The sequence below is a fragment of the Moschus berezovskii genome, chromosome 22 (genome assembly GCF_049115385.1).
Source record: "Moschus berezovskii isolate FMDL1 chromosome 22, NW_MosBer_1.0, whole genome shotgun sequence".
NCBI lineage: Eukaryota > Metazoa > Chordata > Mammalia > Artiodactyla > Moschidae > Moschus > Moschus berezovskii.
Genome location: NC_142481.1, coordinates 62,510,485 through 62,530,350, shown reverse-complemented (window position 1 = coordinate 62,530,350; position 19,866 = coordinate 62,510,485). Strand labels below are relative to the sequence as shown.

The 19,866-nt window shown below is 57.6% G+C and overlaps 1 protein-coding gene across 5 annotated transcripts; it reads right to left on the bottom strand.

Annotated features, from left to right (window-relative positions):
* Positions 1-91: 91 nt before the first annotated feature.
* Positions 92-15,513, bottom strand: FCSK (fucose kinase). Of its 5 annotated transcripts, XM_055413166.2 has the most exons (24): positions 13,673-15,513; positions 13,258-13,362; positions 12,750-12,901; positions 12,020-12,070; positions 10,931-11,056; positions 10,572-10,644; positions 10,054-10,151; positions 9,652-9,732; positions 9,006-9,125; positions 8,658-8,829; positions 8,134-8,246; positions 7,401-7,502; positions 7,144-7,314; positions 6,596-6,660; positions 5,885-6,255; positions 5,107-5,317; positions 4,829-4,995; positions 4,523-4,744; positions 4,145-4,288; positions 3,872-3,991; positions 1,882-2,069; positions 1,706-1,805; positions 1,001-1,224; positions 92-828 (listed from the first exon to the last, which is right to left on the bottom strand). In XM_055413166.2, the coding sequence occupies exons 1-24, from the start codon at positions 13,824-13,826 to the stop codon at positions 742-744; spliced, it is 3,417 nt and encodes a 1,138-aa protein (XP_055269141.2). In that variant the 5' UTR covers positions 13,827-15,513; the 3' UTR covers positions 92-741. The 5 variants fall into 5 exon arrangements, with proteins under 5 accessions (XP_055269141.2, XP_055269140.2, XP_088687015.1 ...); XM_055413165.2 differs by having other exon boundaries at positions 4,523-4,995; XM_088830889.1 differs by lacking the exon at positions 13,673-15,513.
* Positions 15,514-19,866: the final 4,353 nt, after the last annotated feature.

The following is a 19,866-nucleotide window of genomic DNA, read 5'->3' as shown; positions in this document are numbered from 1 at the left end:
TCACCCCCTCTTGGCCCTTGGCACCAAACACCGGACCATCCCAGGGGCAGGTTCCCACACTCCTAGCGGGAACAGAAAGGATCTTCATGAAGACAGCCTGGAAGGCAGAGTGAATTTATTCCAGGAGGACCAAGAACCCACGGCACGTGGGAGAGCTGCAGCATTGCTGGTTAAGGCCTCAGTTAGCAGCAACTTGCTGCAGGACTGCACTGGCTCTCTGCCACAGACATGTTCCCACTCCTCCATTGGGTCAGCCTGGAGGGAATGTTGAATAGGAAGTCTCTACTCAGGCAAAAGCTGGACCTCTAAGGAAGGCCACAGGAAATGCCCCCAAAGGCCTCTTCAAGGTCGGCCTTACCAAGGGACCCTAGCAGTCTGCCAAGGCTGGTTGTCATTCCCTTCTTTTAGGCCCTGGTGGAGAGTGAGAAAGCCAGGGCCACTGGATTTGTAAAGGCCACAGGGGACGCTTAGCTTGGGACTTTCCTTGGTCCAGATGGAGCACAGGCTAAGCCTAGGCCACCGTCAACCAGGAGGTCTCAGTCCTGTTCCCAAGCACCGTCTCTGCTTCACCAAGTTTTAGAAAGGGCCGGGCCAGAGCTTGGGTCGCTTTCCTTTGGGAGCAGATTCATAGAGAAGTGGGTGGAGAGAAGACTGAGCGCTCCCCTGAGGAAGGACAGGAGGGGCTGCTGTAGCTGCAGGCTTTCTCTTCTTGCAGAGGGACAAGCCTCAAGAGAAGGGGCCTCAGGTAGAGGTCTCAGTCCCCAGCAGCTGCAGGCTCAGGCCCTGAGTGTCCACTTCTACCAGGTGGACACTGTAGTTCCCGAGGCCCTAGGAGCAAAGGATGGGAGGTCTTAGAGGGCTCTGCATGGATTTCAGGCCCTCAGGAGGCTGGACTTGAGCTGCCGGGCCAAGGGGGCTTACAGCCGTAGCCCTGGTTAGCTGGTGGGCCACAGGGAGGGCTCCTGTCCCCGCCAGTTAGCGTACCCCAACCACCCGGTACCTCTGTCTTGGCCAGCACGGCCTCCAAAGCCTCCTTCTGCCGCGGCTCCTTGGTCAGTAGACAGAGAAAGCCTCCACCCCCTGCCCCTGCCAGGCTCTGGCCGTGCACGTAGGGGGCCAGGACATCCATCATACGCCGCACCGCCAGGGGCTCACAGCCTGGAGCCATGAGCTTCTTCTGCTCCCAGTATGACGTCAGACACTGGCCCAGCAGAGGCAGACTCCCTGGGGTGGGGGCAGAGAGAGGGTCATCTGTAGGCTGGATGGGGCACCCAGAGGCACTGCTTAACTGGCGTCCTGGTTCAGAACTTGGGTCCAGTACTGGCTGGAAACAGGAGCTGTCAAACTCCCCTCAAGGGGTTGTTTGAGCACAGAGCAGCTGGCGTGGTACCCAGCACAGTGATCATTTAACTGTGTGGCCCTGATCAGCTCTGACTCCCTGGAACCCAACTGTGGAGCCAAGCCTCTTCCCCCATCTGCTTGCCGGTAGGTGGGCTGGAGGCCTTCCCCAGGATGCAAGTACTGTCCTGAGAAACAACTCGCACCTAAGCGTTGGATCCTGCAGAGGACAGACTGTAGGCCTCTGTCCCCAGGGGCCTCGTACCGAGGGCGGTGCCAAGCCCTGCAGAGCCCCTTGGCCTCAGGCCCACGAGCGGCAGCAGGCCCTCACTCCGGGGTCCTGAACTCCAGGGGGGATGTGCCTCACCTTGGCGGAAGGCTTCTGCACACTCCTCGGTCTGCTGCACCAGGCGGCGGGCGTTCTGCACAACAGCGGGCAGCCGGGCGTACCAGTTCCTTAGCACATCCTGCAGGGAGGGCAGGAGCCGTGAGGCCAAGCCTCGCTGAGCGGCCTGCTTCCCCGCTCCTGGGGCCAGGGCTCACCTGGAGCAGATTCCGGGCCAGGCGGGTCTTACCAGTGTACACCAGCAGCAGGTGGTCACTGAGCTTCCGGACAAAGCCCTCAGGCACAGCAACCTCCTCCACTTCCACCTTCAGTGGCAGCTGAGCCTGGGAGCGCCCCACCTTGATGCCGGGCATGAGGCCACCCACCTGGTCCTGCCAGCCGCCTCCTACAAGAGCCCCAGCCCCATCACCGCTGGGGCCTCCCTGGCCAGGCTTCCCTCTCCCGGTCCAGGCTCCTGGCCTTGTGTCCCTGGCCAGGACCAGCCTGGGAAGACAGCATCCCCCACCAACACTGAGTCAGCTGAGCTGTACAGCTTCTGCCCCAGCCCTGGGAGCAAGACAAGCCCAGGGTTTCATTCCAGAGCCCAAGCTTAGAACCTAACCCAAGGCCTGAGGTTTGCTGCAGACCTAATGTGTTCTTGGAACTGGGGTAAACCACATCAAAGGATTAAGACCTTACCCCAACCTTTTCCTCCAGGGCAGGATGACATAGGACTCTCCCTACAGCCTAACAGTCCCTGCACCTCGGCTTGCCTGATAAAGGATGTTGATGGTAGAAATAAGCTTCTCAGCATCTATAAACTTTATATAAAATAGCTTGTTCACATTCTGCTTCAGTAATAAAAGGTATAGATCTCTTTTCTTCTGGCAGCTATATAAAAATGTCAAAACCTGAGGTGATTCTGGGATAGGTCTTTGATATTTGGAGAAGGGCCTACAAGGGTTTCGAGTATGAAACGCAAATGGCAGGAGGCATCTGGAATGCTACAGCCAAAACATGGTTAGTGTCAAGGCCTGGAACACTGCTGCTGCTGCTGCTGCTAAGTCACTTCAGTCGTGTCCGACTCTGTGTGACCCCATAGACGGAAGCCCACCAGGCTCCCCCGTCCCTGGGATTCTCCAGGCAAGAACACTGGAGTGGGTTGCCATTTCCTTCTCCAATGTGTGAAAGTGAAAAGTGAAAGTGAAGTCGCTCAGTCGTGTCCGACCCTTAGCGACCCCACGGACTGCAGCCTACCAGGCTCCTCCATCCATGGGATTTTCTAAGCAATAGTACTGGAGTGGCTTGCCATGTCCTGGAACACTGAGAACTCCTTAATGGCACTCCTCTCCAGAGCGCCTGGCATAGCTTGTAATTATATGTTCATTTGAGTGGTTACTGATTAAAGTTGGTCTCCAACAGCCCACGTGACTTCTGATGGCAAGGACCCCGTTTTTGTTCATTCTATCCCCAGGGCCCAATACAGAGTGGGTATCTGATAAACAGTTGTCAGTTGACCAAATAAAGGATATGAATGGTACACTCCAAAAAAAAACTAAAAGGCTTCCCCGTTGGGCCTTTGTGGTAACCCCCACCTAGTACAGGATGTGAGGCAACGCAGTGAGAGGAGGAGCTGGGCTACAAGGCGGCCAGGGAAGAGACCGTCACCAGGCATCTGTGTGACTCTGTGGCAGCTTCCTTCCCAGGGCTGTGCTGGGAGGGAGACTCGGCATCCCGAGGTGAGCGGAGCACCCTGGAGCCAGACAGGCCTCGCTGCTGTCCACTGTGTGGACGCTAAGGGGCCGCCACGGCGAGAAGCCTGGTGCTAGACATTCTCTATGACCACGGCTCTGCGCCGGGCGCCCCCTCAGGTGCTGAGGGCCCAGCCAGGGAAGGGACAAGGCGCTGAAAAGCAGGCTGAGGGGCCTGTCCCCTACTCCAAACCCAGTCCCGCCCTGAGGGACAGCCTTTAGGAACGCAGACAGAAGGAATCCCTAACAGGAAAGGTGCCACCCGGACTCTTAAGAGAATCTGTTTCTACAGCAAGTCTTTTGAGGTAGAAATAGTTCATTTTGAAAGCACCAGAGAGTGTCAGTGGGATAAGGCAGCTCTTAATCACGGTGTGGCCCAGCGCAGCTGCGGGCGCTCTGCAGGGCCAGGGGAGCCCGTTTCTGACGACCCCCATCCTGTCCCGGGGCAGCCCCCTACCTGTGGTGAGCACCTGCTCCATGTGCAGGACTGCGTGGATCAGGGCCTCCGTGCCCACCACGCGGCCTGCGGCCCGCTGCACCACAGCCAGGGTGGCCCCCGCCAGGATGCTGCTGGTGCCTGCAGGAAGGGAGAGAGGGCCGGCATGAAGCCGCCCCACCGGCCTGTCCTGCCCCGCCCACTCCCGCTCCATGGGGCAGGGCCCGGCAACAGGCAAGAGCGAGGCTGAAGGGGTGAGCGGGCCGGTGTGCAGGAGGGGGCGGACCCACTCACCAAGGCCAGAGCCGTGGGGCAGCTCAGACCAGGTGTGCAGCTCGAAGCCGCCCCCGAAGGCACGTAGCAGCTGCTCCCTCAGCGAGACCTCGGAAGAGACACTGACGACGCCCGCGCAGATGAAAGCCGCCTTCAGCAGCGCCCCTGCGGAGGCAGCATCCCCCAGCGGGGCGTTTGGTCTCCAGGGCGGACACAGACCCCACCCCCAGTCCAGCAGCAATGCACACCCCCTCCCCAGGAACGACAGGCCCTGCGAGTTCTGGGGCACCAGCCCGCGGGCTGCTCTCCCTCCTGCACCCTGCGGGCTGGGGGGTGATGGCCTGCAGGCTCTGGGGCTCCGCCCCCACGCCCCACCGCGCACGCCGCAGGTGCGCTGACCTGGGGCCTGGGGCTGGCAGTAACCCCGCATGTCGTCCAAGCTGCAGCACACGATCTTCACGGCTGTCTGGTCCTGCCGGTGCCCCACCGCCAGCCGCAGCTCGGGCTCCGGGATGCGGCGAGCCCTGGCCCCGATGGGCCTGCGGCCGTTCACTCGCACAGCCAGGCCCAGCACGGCCCCACCGAGCTCGTAGGCCAGGGGCGGCGTGTCACTCCAGCCCCCTGTGGCAACGGAACGGGTCTCAGGGGGCTGCCAGCTCAGCTCTGGGGTGCCAACCTCCACCCCACCCTCCTCCACGGGCTCACCAGAGAAGTCGACCCGCGCCGGGCACTCCGCCACCACCCACTGCCCGGGCGCCGGCAGCTCCACGGGCACAGAGCAGACGAAGCGCTGGGCAGACATCACAGCCCGGCGTATCAGCAGCTGCCCGGCCCCCTCGTAGTGGCGGGCAGCCCGCACCAGCAAGGCTGGCCTGAGGGAGGGAGGGAGGGGTCTGGGTCCCGACTGCCCTGGGGACCTGGCACCGCCCTGCCCCTCTGGGCTCCCACCTCCAAGGCCAGCAGGAGCTGCGTCCTCAGCCTACCTGCTCAGCCACCTGGCCCGCTCCAGGGTGAGCGCCTCCACGCCCCGCGCCAGGTCTCCTTGCTCCAGGAAGGAGAAGGGCCACACCCACTCGGGGTTGGCGGCCGGCCCACTGCGCAAGCCACCTCGGCCCTCCGCCATGCAGCCCAGGACATCTGCCACACAGGCCAGGGCGCGGGCGGCCACGCCAGGGTCTTCCGCACCAGCTGCCACTGATGGACCAGAGGTGGGCAGCTGCTGAGAAGCCCGTCCCCAAGGCCCCCTGCCCTCAAACACCCCAGACCCCTCACACCTCTGCACTGTGGCCCCACACGTATCCTGGCCTGAGAGTGCCCCCCACCTCTCTACCTGGCAAAGTTCTCATCCTGGCAGGTCCCAGCCCAGGACACCCTTAGTGAGTAAGAGCTCAGCCTCGGGAGGCAAACCACCTGGGTTCATCCTCAGTTCCCCTGGGTGGCTGAGTGAACACCGTAAACAGGGAACAAGGTGCTGCCTGAGCCCCCTGCTGGAGCACTTCACCCCATCCAGCCCCCAGCACAGAATGCACGCTCTGCTGATGCTCACGGGACCCAGAGGCTCAGCGCCAGGCCCCTGCCTCTCCCCAAACCCCTCACTGACTCGGATGGAGCTTCCTAGCACCCGGACGGTTAACTCCACGTGTGTTTCCCCCCTGCTTTAGAGTCTCATGTCTCCCTAATGCCCGAGGTTGACGACCCAGAGGGCAGATAGGGCAGGTGATGCAGGGTCTGGCTTCCCAGCTGGGTGCCCAACACACTCACCCTGGTCCAGCGTGGCCAGCAGGGGCCCAGGACAGCCCTCGTGGATGGCAGCCCGGGTCAGCGGGCGCAGGCTGAGGTCCTGCCGGGCCTCCAGCACGTGCCGCGCCTTGCGCAGGGCCTGGCGGAAGAACAGGTCCCGGCGGGCGGCCAGCGTGGCACCCCGGTCCAGGCATGGCTGCAGCTGCTCCCAGGACAGACGCCAGCAAGCCCGCCAAGCCCGCAGGGCCCGGCCCCCATCCTCCTGGGGGTCCAGCATCCACAGCAGATCCCAGGGCCCCGGGGCCCTCGAGGGGTGGAGCACGGGGAAGAGACGGGCACTGAGGAGGCAGCGCTCAGCGGGGGGCACGTCTGGGTCCCACAGGTCCCAGTCCCTGAGGTGGGGGGAAGCCGCATCAGCAAGAGGAAAGCAGGGGCTCCTGCCCGGTCCCCCAGCCCCGACCACCTGTCAGCGGGGGCCTGGCTCCTTCCTGGGGACAGGACCAACCCCTCCAGAGACTGCATAAGCAAGCGATTCAGGGCGGAAGGCCCAGCTGCCCTGCCTCCTTTCCCAGGCCTCTGAACAAAATCCCAGAGCCTGGGAACAGTCAGGAATTTGGAGTAGCCCGGGGGAAGATGCTAGGGCCGATGAGGCTGCTCAAAACTACCCCAGGCCCCAGGGCTGCCACCCCGGCTGCCAAGGCCCACGGAGCCCCATGGGGCCATCCACCCTACCGGATGCCCGTCTTCTGGAAGAATTTACTCCAAGACATGTTGAGATATGTTCCTGTCCCCTGTCTCTGGGGGAAGAGAAGGAAGCAGTCAGGGCTGACAGGGCTACAGGAAAGGGTTAGGGACAATAAGGCCAGGGGACCAGGGTTAGGGCCAGAGGGGGCAGGAAGAGAGATGAGGGCACACGGGCAAGCAGGTCCTGAACCAGCAACAAGCCCTGGCGCCTCCACGTGCCTACCCGGGGGCCTGGGACCTGGAGCAGAATGCTGGACCCCAGCCTGACCAACCGCAACTGGCTCTGCAGCCAAGGCGGGTTGCCTCCCTCTCTGAACCTCAGTCTCGGCCTGAAAAATGGGAGTAGGAGTCCCCAGCCAGCCAGCGAGGAGAAAGGATAAGGCCTCCTGAGGCCCTACTGGCCACATCCTCCTCACAGCCTGTATCCTCCAGGTGAGCGCTCGCAGAGCCCCGCAGGGGAGTAGGCGCTGTGCTGGGGACACCGGGGCTGCCCAAGTCCTAAAAATGAGGGTGAGGGGAGGCTGCTGAGCACCTACCTCCCAGCTGTCCAGGCGGCCCACAAGGGTGAAGGCCTGGCTGGGGGCGCCATGCAGCTTCACGTGGTGTCCCCGCAGGACAAGGTCACGCAGCTCTACGCCATGCAGAGCCTGGGACTGGGCCACGTCCAGGCCACTCACGAAGCAGCCAGTGCCAACGTGAATGGGGCCCTGTGGGGGAGAAGACAGGGTCTGCGTGCTCAGCGGAGCCCAGGCGCGCCCCGGAGCGGGCCTCCCCCCTGCACGCCCGGCCTCACCCGCAGGTGGCAGTGCTGCAGGACGCTTCCAGGGCCCAGCCGCACAGGGCCCTCCAGCAAGCAGCTGACCACACAGCTCCCGGCCCCCAGCAGCGGCCGCTCCTGTGAACCCGGGAGAAAGCCATGAGGCCCTGGCAGGGGCGGCCCCAGTCCTCCTCCACAGCCTGGCCCCAGCCAGAACTCCTGCCACTCCCCACACCTGTCGGCCGGCCAGATCCCTCTCTGCACCTCCCTGGCCCCAGCCTCAGGCCGATTCCCACCCCACCTTGGTTCCTGCTGTTCTACCAAGGGCATGCTCCCCTCCAGAGCAAACCTGAACCCAGAAATGGGGGTCCCACCAGATGACAGCCCCCCAGAAAATTCCCACCTGTCCAGCTAGTCCAACCCCTGCCACCCTGAGAGCTGCCTCTGCGCTCTACCTGCTCATCACCATGAATTTGCCCAACTCCCTGAACAGACTCTTCAGAAAGGGCTAGGGGGCACTCTTCTCTAGCTTCTCAGTCAGTCAGACTGGGATGTAGAATCCTGACTTGGCTATTTACTGGGTCTGTGGCCTTAAGCAAGTTACTTAACCTCTCTGAGCCTCCAGTGACTCCTGTGTAAAACAGGAGTGATAACACCTACGCTCATAGTCTGTCCCAAGCATACTGTTCCCGCCCCTCCCTGCAGCCCCCCATGGCCACCAAGCACCCTGTAGGAACCTCTGTGGGCCTCACCTCCAGGCAGGTCTTACCTCCACCTGGGAGTGTACGACCTGGGCCCCCGGAGCCCCCGGGGATGTAAGACTGTGCAGGAACTCACTGGCTGAGTTGGTCATGTAGTTGTAGCTGCCGTCAGGAACGTAAACTACAGAGACACAAGTACTGACCTCAACGCCCTGCCTTCTGCGGCCCTGACACCAGGCTGGGCCTCCCACCAGAAAACACGGCTTCATCAGGGCCTGGGAGGGCAGGCGTGAAAACGAGCCCACTGTGCTGATGGGGAAGCTGAGATCCAGAGAGGCTCGGCAACCTGCCCAAAGTCACCCAGCTACAAAGCAGCAAGACCAGGGCAGGAGCCCAGGAATGAGAGGAAGGAAGAAGGGAAGCAGTATGTCAGCAGGGGACTCGGAACAAGGAGAAGGTAGCTGTCCCGCGCAGGCGCTCATGAGGCCAGCCTGGTCTAGGGGCCCGGGGCCAGCGGGTGAGGGAGGAGCCTCCCTTGGGGATCCCCACTCCCAAGGCTTCCCTACCCAGAGCGCAGAGAGGCAGGACCCACCCACTGTGAGCGGCTGACCGCGGAGCTGCCTCCACAGCTCAGCCCGGGCGCCGTGCAGATAGCCCGCGACGTCCGCGTCACCTTGCCCCATCTCTGGGGGCCGCCCCACCAGGAAGTCCTCCCTTTGCACGTTCCGGGCCATGCAGAGCAGGATGTCAAAAAACAGAGACAGCTGGGACAGGGGTGGGCACTACTGTCAGTGGGCTCCCCGGCTGAGCCGGGCCTGTTCCCTCCCCAGAGACGTGGACACACAGAGGGGAACAGACTGGCCGGAGGCCCCTCAGCCAGACCAGCAGCGTCAGGGCCTCTCGCCCAGGCCAAACCCTCCCGGTCCCCTGTCCCAGGCACCTGGCCAGGCCGGGCTCCTGAGTCCAAGCCCATGTAGGTGCAGGCGTCGAGAGGCGGGCTGACATGGGTGGCCAGGAGGCGCTCAGCAGTTTCCACAGAGAAGAAGACAACCCCGGACACCTGCAGGGACCCCCAACAAGGGTCAGGGAGGAAACCCTGGGGCAAGGCGTGTGCCCGAGCTGGGGAGGGCGGGGGCAGACGGGCCCCCAGGCCACACTGCACAGGATCTTCACCTTCTGGGCCACTGCAGCGCTGGCACTCCAGGCTGACTGGAGGCAGCTCCCCACCAAGGGCCCCTCGAAAGGCACCTTCTGGGGCCCCCTCAATTTTCAGGGCTCCTCCGACTTCCTTACGGCCTAGTCCCAGACTCTTATGCACCTCTTACATCTCTGTCCTTCCTTCTAGAAAGATCCCTCGAGCCTGCTTCTGGCCTTTCTCATTTGGGACAAGACTCTGAATGCCAAGGCTAACCCTGTCCTTAGGTTTTGGTGCAACCTGCTCCCCTGAATACCTGTTCCAGATCTGCCTCAGGTTCCGGTTCTAGCCTTCCTGGAAGGAGGGGGCTCTGCCCTGGGCAGGAAGGCAAGCCCTCCCTCTCCCATCCCATAGTTTCCAAGCCCCCCACCCTGGGGGCTGGCAGCCATACCAGCGGCACCCGCCCATCAGGCCTGGCACATCGTTGTATCTCTGCCTCAGTGCCCTGGTAGTAAATGTCCAAAACAAAGCCCTAGGCAGGAGGAGGAAACAGAGTTAGGAGAGGAGGCAAAGAGACTGAGAAGGAGGGCGTTCTCCAGATGGAAACCTCGGATGCACGTCTGAGAGGGCCGGACACCCCCCAGACACCAGTGCCCGAGACCTCCCCCAGCCCCACGGCAGACCGTCTCCACGGCCCCAAGTGCGGGCACAGAGCCCGGCACGGGGTCGGGGGCAACTCATGTTTGGCAAAGGGCTAAGTGAGCATAGGAGCTGCTGCCACAGAGAAAACCTCAAACCCAGGCTGGCCAGGAGTCAGGACCAGGCTGCGCAGACTGCAGGTCCAGGGCCCTACCTGGGAGTCGGTCAGGTAGACACCGTGGCTCTGGGCGTAGGCCGTGCTCCCTGGAAGGGCGATCCCTCTGGCTCCCTGGAAGCCATCCCAGCTGATGCCTGCGGGTGGGAAAGTCAGGAGGCTCTCTAGGGACCCCAACCCAAGGCAAGGGCGGGGGGGAGCCCCTGCCAGGAGGCACAAACTCAGGGCAGGGCCGTGCAGGCACCTCTAGAAAAAGGACGTTTCTGTGGTTTCCAACATGGGCATTCCTCTGGGAGAATGACAGCACCTCACCCCCCAAAGCTCGTCCCTGGAGCCCTTGGGGGCCAAAGGGACAGACTGGGTGTCTCCATCCCACGGACAGGAGAGGGACGCGTAGCAGGGGAGGTCTGCCTGCTACTCTAGGCTCCATCCCGAAAACCTCAGAGCGTCCCTTCCGCAGAGACAGCAGGCCAGGCCAAGATGGTGGGTGGGAGAGGAGAGGCAGAGCGGGCGCGGGTGGCACCCAGGGAAGCAGCCGCAAACCTCCGCGGGCTCACCTGGGTCCGGAGGCACTGAGAGCAGCATGTCTGTGCTGCAGACCCACACGCCCGGTGGGCAGCCCGGGCCCAGCTGCAGAGAGAGAGAGATGGCAGGGCCCAGCCCTGCCCATGGGCATGGCCTCTGCCTATTCCAGGGGACCGGGCTGCTGAGGGGATGGGGCCCCCAGACCTGCAGTGCCCATGCCTGCCCTCCCACCTACTTCTGGGGCCATGCCTCCCCCAGGGCGGCATGCTACCCTCCTGAAGTGCCCACTAAACGTGGGCACCCAAAGCCATTGTTCTGGTGTTCCCCAGTCTGAGCCAGTAAAGACCATGGCTGGGGCACAGCAGGGAACAGGACAAGGGCCCAGCCTCACCCGATGGCTCATGATGTCCAGCAGGCAGTCCAGGTTGCAGACCACAGCCTCCACGGGGGCCTGGGTGTTCTCCACAGGGAGGCAGGTGAAGGCCCGGCCACAGTCATCGAAGGGGAAGTCTCGGCCCTGGGGGAGTGGGGACAGGCAGAGGAGCCTGGGGCAGAGGGCCAAAGCGGAAAGCCACCAGGCTTTGGACTTTGACAAGGGTTTTTCTCATATAATTTTTTCATATAATTTTTGAAATGAAATGATTATGGTAAAAAATTAGACAATTCAGGTACACAAAATGAAAAAGAACCCCTCAGGAATAACCATTGCCCTCATTTTTGAGGTATATCCTTTCATATACCTCATATGCAGAATATTTTTTTACAAAAATTTAAAAGGTGGAGAAAATAGAACTTCACACATACACACATACACTAGAGTGTAAGTCAAACTGAAGAAATAAGATTGGCAACCACATCAAGGTCAATATCCTGGCTGTGATTATACTATAGTTTTAGAAAATATGATCATTGCAGGGATCTGGGCAATGCTTACAGAGGTTTCTCTAAACTATTTCTTATATGTGCATCTATAATGATCTCAACCAAACTTTCAATTTAAAAAGCTGAGATCATTCTATTCAAATTGTGTGGCTTAGCCTTTTTCACTAAACAATGAAAATACATTCACTGACACTCAGAGTGAGCCAGGCCCAGCCCCGATTTAAACATTTAATGGGCCATCTCAACACTTCCACATGAAGGAGGTCCTGTTACCATCTTCAGTTTACTGATGAGGAAACTGAGGCCTAGAAAGGATCACGTGACCACTGCCCTAGGTCACAGAGTCGGTCAATGCACAGGTGAGTGCAGAGAGTTAAATGGACCTTTTAATCACTGTCTGACATTCCTCCAGGAGGATATGCTGTTTCATTTATCCAGTTCCCTATTTTGAACACCTGGATCAATTCTGACTCTGAGGCTTCTGAATGTGCACAATGGACACCTGGCACACAAAGGAAGAAGCCCTCTCAAGTCCCACCCAACCCCAAGAATCAACGGCTCCATCCTCTGTGTGGGCCCTGCCGGGCATTCTACTAACCATGTGCAGGATGAGGATCCAGGCCGAGTGCAGAACATCTGACGTGACCACCTATCAGAAGAGGGCGAGCCCTGTTGACAGAGGTCTGGATAGATGGCAGCCAAGGATGGCAGCCTCCCCTCCAGGGAGAAACCCCAGCACCAGTCCACACAAGTAGCAAAGGAATAACAGGTAAGACCAATGGCCAGAGGCAGGTACAAGACAGCCCTGGCCCCTCCGGGATGAGGGGACAAAGCGGCCCTTCCATGGGGCCACCCCCCAACCCCGCTTGTAGGGAAGCTTGCAGACAAGAACGTGGGGCTGGCTGGCAGCCACACAGTGGTCCCGATTCGCTGGCGTCTCTCCCATTGCCAGACTGTATTCACATCTGCAGCCACCCTCACTCCCTGCGCCAGGGTGCCATGCAGGCAGGGTGACCGAGTGAAGTGACTGGGTGTTTGGGGACATGGGCCGCTGCCCTACCCTCAAGGGCTGCTGCATCCCAGTTCCGGCAAACCACTGCCACGTGGGAAGGAGAGCCCAGGGTGGCAAGACGAGATTTTTCAAGAGCAGCCAGAAAGCCCAACTCTGACATTGGCTCTGAACCACTACCAAAGGCTGGCCCTGCATTCTGCCCTCACCCAATCTATAGACGCAAGCACGATGCTGACCCTGAACGGGGCAGGGCAGTGGGGCCCGAGGAGCGGGGACCAGGGAAAGTTCTGCTTGAAGCCCCCGCCCCGCCACTCACGGTGAAGCCTGCGCGGGCACTCAGGTGTTCAGCAGCCACCAGCAGGGCGTTGAGGGTGGCTCCTCCGCTGCCCACATGAACCTCAGGGTCCTCCACAGCCAGCAGCAGCGTCCCGGCAGGGATCTGTTCTCGCTTCTGCCGTATTTCCAGCTCTGCGGTCAGAATACTGCTGGGACGTGCCCCCCAGCACCCCACTCCCCAGTCCCGAGCACCTAGAGCAAACCTCCCAACTGCCATTATTTTCTCATCTTTGACTTAGCACCTTTTCATCTAGTAGCTCATTAGATCTTTTCCCAACTCAGTGAGGCAAGGACAGTTACTCCCATTTCACAGATGAGAAAACCGAGTCTCAGTGAAATGACATGTGTCTAAGGTCACATGGCAAGGAAGAAGCAGAATCTGGGTTTGAACCTGGGACTGCCTGGCTCCTGGGGCTCCAGGGATATATGGCAAGGAACAGGGAGTGGGTTCTACATCAGGGACAGCATGCAGAGGGAGGGTCAACTACCTCTCTGGAAGACCTCAACGCTGTCCTTGTACTGACATGTCAGGATGATGACCGTCCAATCAACAGCCTTCGGCTGCTCCATTCTGGCCAAAGTTGACGGGTTTTCTGGGCAGAGATACAGAGATGTGTGAATGTGTTTAAATTATCATATCCTAAAATTGATTTTTGTGGTTGCAAATAGTTTTATGAATTTTAACACACATATAGGTTCCTGTGGTCACTACCACCATCTGCATCTGAAAGAACTCCTACACCTCAGCCCTTTACAGTCACATCCTCCTCCACCTCTGACAACCAGCCATCCGTTCTCCAAAGCTACAGCTAGAATGCACTCTTTTGAGATTGGCTTCTTTCACTCAACACAGCACCTCTGAGATCCACCTGAGTTGGCTAAGCATAGCTGGGGCTCTCTCACCTTTTTTGCCAAGCGGTGCCCCATCGCCTGGATGTTCCACAGTCTGTTTCTCCCCCTGCCCACTAAAGGAGGGATATCTGGGCTGCTTCCAGGTTTTGGTAATATCATGAATAGAACTGCTGTCAACATTCGCGTGTAGATTTAACGTGAACATAAGACATCTCTCCAGGTGGACACTGAGCTGTGGGATTACTGGGTCACATGATGAGTGTATCTTTGACTTTATCAGTTTGGATACATGAGATTTCCTCAGGAGAGGAAGAAAGGGGAGGGGGTGGCGTTGATAGTGGGCCCCTGCTTAAAGTATGGGGCTGCCCTTTCCATACTGCAGGCCCCTCATCACCCAATCACTGTCTCTGAGCTGAGACTGGGGAGGGAGGCTCTATGTCCAGGCTCCTGAGGGTGCGGGCAATTCCCTGCAAAGGGGGAAGCTCTGGGAGGGGGGCACCAGTCTGTTCAAGGGCAGTGTGTCCACAGCACCCACCACAGGGCCCTTGGAGGGGACCTACTCTCTCAGAGACTCCAAGCCAGCTGGGGCTGCAACCCCACCTGTCAGTCACCTTCCTCCAGAGCACTCCGAGCAGGGGGGGGAAGGTAAGGCCAAAGCCACAGCTTCACCCACTCCTATCCCCTCAACACTCCTGTCCTGCCACATAAGAAAACGGTCTGACTGCCGAGGCTCAGCCTCCCCAAGACCTCCACAGCAGGTCCCTAGGAGTGTGCTGCCAGCGGTGGTCCCACGCAGCAGCCCCCAAAGCTCAGCTCGGCGAGGGCCAGTGGGGCAAACCACCCTCATTCCAGTCAGAGCCAACAGGAACCTGAACCTCAGTCCGTTTCTTCCTGTGTCAGACTTGGCTGCCACAAGCCGTGGTTCAGGCTGACAGACACTGCCACTTAGCAACACCCACACTCCCACGAGCTTCCAGGGAAAGCCTCCGCCACTAACCGAAACTGCTTGGCTCCCCGCTCAGCTCAAGAGGGGAATCCAGAGGGAAATCTGAGCAGGAGATCTTGGCCAGGGATCTGAGGTCAGAGGCATTCCCCAGGTTACCCATCAGGCCTTCCCAGTGAAAGGTGTGGCTGGGGATTCCAGGCTGGCCACCAACTCCCTGTGTGACCTTTGGCACCCCCTAACCGGCTCTGGCCTCCGGTGGTAGGAAGCATAATGGCAGAGGCCCCCCCATCTCGTTCACATGGAGGCCCGGCGACCCATCAACCAACGACTGGAAGAAGACAGACCCACTCAGACAAGATGGGGATCCCCTGGGAGGCCTCCTTGGCTCCAGAACTCCCCATTCAACCCAATAGAAGCTGTCTCAGAACCACACTGCAGTCTGAGAGCTTCTAGGCATACCTCCTTTCTTCCTTCCAGTGTTCTGCCACAGGAAGTGGACCTGGAATGCAAACAGACAGCTCTCCCAGCTTCCTCCAGGTCCCTCCTCTTCCTCCCTCCCCCAATAAATCTCTTGCAAATTTAATCTCATCCTGTTGTCTGCTTTTCTGAGGACCTGAACCAATACGGCAAGTACATCATTTTCCTCTCAGCACCATCAAAGGAAAAATTACTCTAAGAACCTCTAAATATCTGGGAAGTACTCTCTTGATCCTTAAAGATGAAGAAACTGAGACACAGAGAGATTGACTTGCCCAAGGTCACACAGCTAGCAAGTGGTAGAGCCAAATCTGAACCCAAACACCTTTTTTCCAAAGTCCATTCTCTTTACCACTACACCAAACCTACTTTGTAGGGCTGAAAATAGAACAAAAATACTAAATATATGTAAAGTGCCCAATACAAGGTGACACTGAATCGGGGATGGCATTAAAGATGACAGCTGTTAGCTCACCCACTCACTCTGACCATAGTTAAGACACTGATTTTTCATCCTCACAACACCACTGCCAGGGAAGTATTCTGTCCAGTTCACAAATGTTCGTTGATACTGCAGCCATGACTGGGGCCTTGGTCGCTCAGATTCTTCTTTAGGTAATGGGGATAATGAAGGTCATATACAGCTTGTACAGACAGCTCAGGTGTGTCCAGCTCCAAGATTCATGTCCTTATGCACACCGCAGAAACAAGACCTCTCTCCTGGAGCGTTCGCCCTCTGTCATACTTAACGTTTGTACGGAGATCTTAGATATAAGGCCTCTATTCCAACACTCTGCACACTTCCAAGAGAACTTCACCTACTGAGGTCAAGTTGAAAAGGTTTCTAATGCCCTCAGCCACACACTGCCCAAAATTAGGATAGGGGAGGGGAGTCAGGGACAGAATAAAATAAGGCCTCTTCATATTTGCTTCTTGAAGAGAAGTAGGGCAGTGATTTTGCATTTTAAAGGGGAAAAAGTTGTTTCACAGAGGGATCTGATTTGCTTTCTGGGGGAAAAGGAAGGCAGAAGGAAGGTGATTGGACGTAGAGATTACATTGCAAATCACACAAAGGAAATATAGTTGAGATGAGCGGATAATGACGAGACCCAACGGGGTAAAATGAGGCAGGAAAAGTTACTTCAAAGGGAAAGGCACCAGCCCGGCACCCAGGGGCCCAGCCGCCTGGAGTCTCTGTCCCAGGCGTCCCCATGTCCTAGAGCTCCTGTAAAAAGACCTGGGCCAACGGGATGAGAGGCCTGCAGCCACCCCACGGCAGGCGGGCGCTCGGGGCCGCCGGCAGAGTTCCGAGACTCTTCCCTGTAAGGAAACGGGCAGCCAGTGGCCCAGTTCAGTCCTGAGGACCCAAGAGGCGGGCAGGGGTCGGCGAAACGGCCGGGGGCACCCGCGCGGCGCCGGGTCCGCGCGCACCCACGTACCTGCCTGCGCCCTGCGAGCTCTCCAAGGCGGGGCGGCGCGCGCCTCGCTGCGCGTCCTGGGAAGTGTAGTTTCAGCGCTCTCCCCGCCCGGGGTGGTCCCTCCCCGATTCCCAGCTCCGAGCGACCTCGCGGGTCCTCAGACATGGTCCGAAAAACGCCTTCCTAAAGGGCAGTGAGCCGTCCCTTCGAGAAAGGGTGTTGGGGGGAGACGGCGGCTCCGCGGGGCAGCAAAACTACAACTCCCAGAGGAGCCAGGGCGTCGCCAAGGCAGAACGCGTTTCCTGGGGCTCGAGTTCCAGGCTTGAGGTGTGTGCATTTGTTTAAGCCCGGGGCAGGGGAGTCCTGAGGGTGCGGCGGAGCGGGCAGAGGCAGAAATCAAACCCGGAGAAAAAACCCACAGGCGTTGTCCCAGTGTAAGCGACCACCGTCCAATTGGCAACTGACCAGGCTTGCACGGGTTCGTCACGTGGGTCTTTCCGGTAGAAACGTCACAACTCTACTGCGAAGAAGATGTGTGGCTCTTTTGGAAAAGTTATGAATGGCAGCATTGTTTGTAATCCCGGAAAAGTGGAAACACGCGCACGCTCAGGGTACTGGGAAAATAAATTAGGCACATCCATTCAATGGAATACTATGCAACAGAGATAATTGGCTAGAGTGACATATGCAGTAGGGAAAAATGTTCAAGACATTTTGTTGAAGAACATTATGTATGGGAAGCTACTCATGTCAGAAATAATGTCTGTGGACATAATAGTACATATGGACAGGAACAGGACTGGAAGGAGCACACGCCGGAGGAGGATACTGCCAGGGATGGGCATGGGCAGGGAGCTTCATTTGCACTGCTTGAATTTTTCTTATGAAAATGTACTTTACAAAACTGCTGTCGTTAATAGGGAGCCTGGGAGGCCCAAGCAATGAGTTTCAGAGAAAATGTGACATTCCGCTCACTCTTTGTAACCTTGGACAGTCACATGGCTATTCTGTGTCGCGTACTCTTTATCTGTGAAATGGGGTAATAACTATCAAATGCCTGAGATTATTATGAGGATAAGATAAATTCTTGACTCCATAGTAAATGCTCCAAAATTACTAACCCTTGCTATGACTATTGCTGTTATTCCCATGTGGCCCCCTTAAAGCTTGATCAGTGGTTTATTCCCTGTTGTATCCTCGGTCACTGGAACATGCCTGGGACATCGTGCGTGGTTAAAACAATGTGTTGAATGATGGAATGAATAAAGAGAAGTCCTCTGCGCAGCTCCCACTCCCCCATCTCCTCCCCCAAACCTCTCTTCATCTCCCTTTCTCCCCCTAGAGTCACCACCTCTCTTCACTTGACCCAGGTGTCCTCCTCCTTCCTTCACTTCAGCGCCCGCTCCTTCTCCTGTGAACCCAGGAGGCCTCCAGGAAAGCTGTTCCTAGCAATGCAGACCCCGCTCTGCAGTGGAGGAGAAGGAAGGGGTGCCTGCAGCTGCAGCCCTGGGGTGGCTCAAGGAAAACAGTGAGCTCCAAGGAGCTCAGAGGCCAAGGGCGTCCCCCCACATCCTAGGGCAGGCAGGCTCGCTGGGTCAGGCTCCACGGCCACTAGTAAAAAAATTCACAGAGGTTTTTTAATGAGATCAAGTCCTCAGCAGCCTGTCAGCAGCAGACACAAAAACGTGTAGCTCTCTACCCCCATGATCTGGGGTAGACAGAGCCATATAAAAAATGTGATGTTATAATATAGGATAGACTCTAGGATTTGGAATCATACAAATTCTGTCCAGTTCTCATCACTTTCTGACAGTGTGAGCAAGCCACTCAAATTCTTTGAGCTTCCGTTTCTTCTTCTGTAAGAATACAACAGTATTTGCCTAACAGTCTGGCACAGTCCCTGGCACAGAGTAGGCATCCAGAAGTGAAGTGAAGTGAAAGTCACTCAGTCGTGTCTGACTCTTTGCGACCCTGTGGACTATACTGTCCATGGCATTCTTCAGGCCAGAATACTGGAGTGGGTAGCCTTTCCCTTCTCCAGGAGCTCTCCCCAACCCAGGAATCAAACCCAGGTCTCCTGCATTGCAGGCGAATTCTTTACCAGCTGAGTCACAAGGAAAGTCCAAGAATGCTAGAGTGGGTAGCCAATCCCTTCTCCAGTGGATCTTCCTGACCCAGGAATCAAACTGGGTTCTCCTACATTGCAAGCAGATATTTTACCAACTGAGCTATGAGGGTAGTCCAAGTAGGCATCCCACTTCCTTAGTAAACATGCTGCTAGAGTGTGGGGGTGCAAGACTGGAAGGCTTCTTGGAGGAGTTGCAATCTGCAGGACCCTGCATGAGACGAGTGGCTGCTGCTGGTAGCAGGAAATCCCTCTGGGAGTCAGGGCTACCCAGGGATATCTTAGACTGAGTTCCCTAGATGCAGAACCAGACAAAGGGATTCTTGTGCCAGTGATTTTTTAGGGTAGTAAGGGAGACAGAATAAGGCAGGGGAAGAAGCCAAGCAAAGATGGTGTAGCTAAGTCTAGCCTCAGTCTCATCCTCTGGGGATCTCAGGTGCATAAAATGCACCACAGCGCTTATTTTAGAAACAGGGGATCTGGACTTTGTACCCCACATCAGTCGTTCACTGGATATGGGTGGGCCAGGGGGAGGTAGGGAAAAGAGGAGCAAAATTTCCTGGGCATCTCCAGGCAAAGCAGTTCACAGGGACTGATAACAATTCTCCGGAGAAGGGATCAACTATGAGATACTAGTAGCCAGCACTCATGACAGCTGGGGAATGGATGGTCCATCCCTGTGAAAGCGCATAACCAAGAGCATTTACTGCAGGGAACTGCTCAAGAGATGGGAGCTAGATGAGGAAAATGGGGAGAGGATAATAAACTCTCCTACCGGTCTTTCAAGGAGAAATTTAAACAGCTGATTATTTTTTCTTCTTTCTTTCCTTGCCACTCCATGTGACTTATGGGACCTTAGTTCCCTGACCAGGAATGGAACCTGTGCCCCTGCAGTGGAGACGTGGAGTCCTAACCATTGGACTGCCAGGGAAGTCCCTGGTATGGTTTTAGACAATCAAAATCCAGACCTGATAAGATAACCAAATAGGTAACCCTTTCTGGAGAGCTATTAAGTGTACTTTATCATTAAGTGGCCATCTTCCCCAAAGCCTGACTTGCCTTTTCCAAATATCTTACGCATAGTTTCCAAAGAGAGCTGCTATAGGATGTGTATATACCTATATACATGCTATACTACTACTACTGCTGCTAAGTCACTTCAGTCGTGTCCGACTCTGTGTGACCCCATAGACGGCAGCCCACCAGGCTCCCCGTCCCTGGGATTCTCCAGGCAAGAACACTGGAGTGGGTTGCCATTTCCTTCTCCAATGTGTGAAAG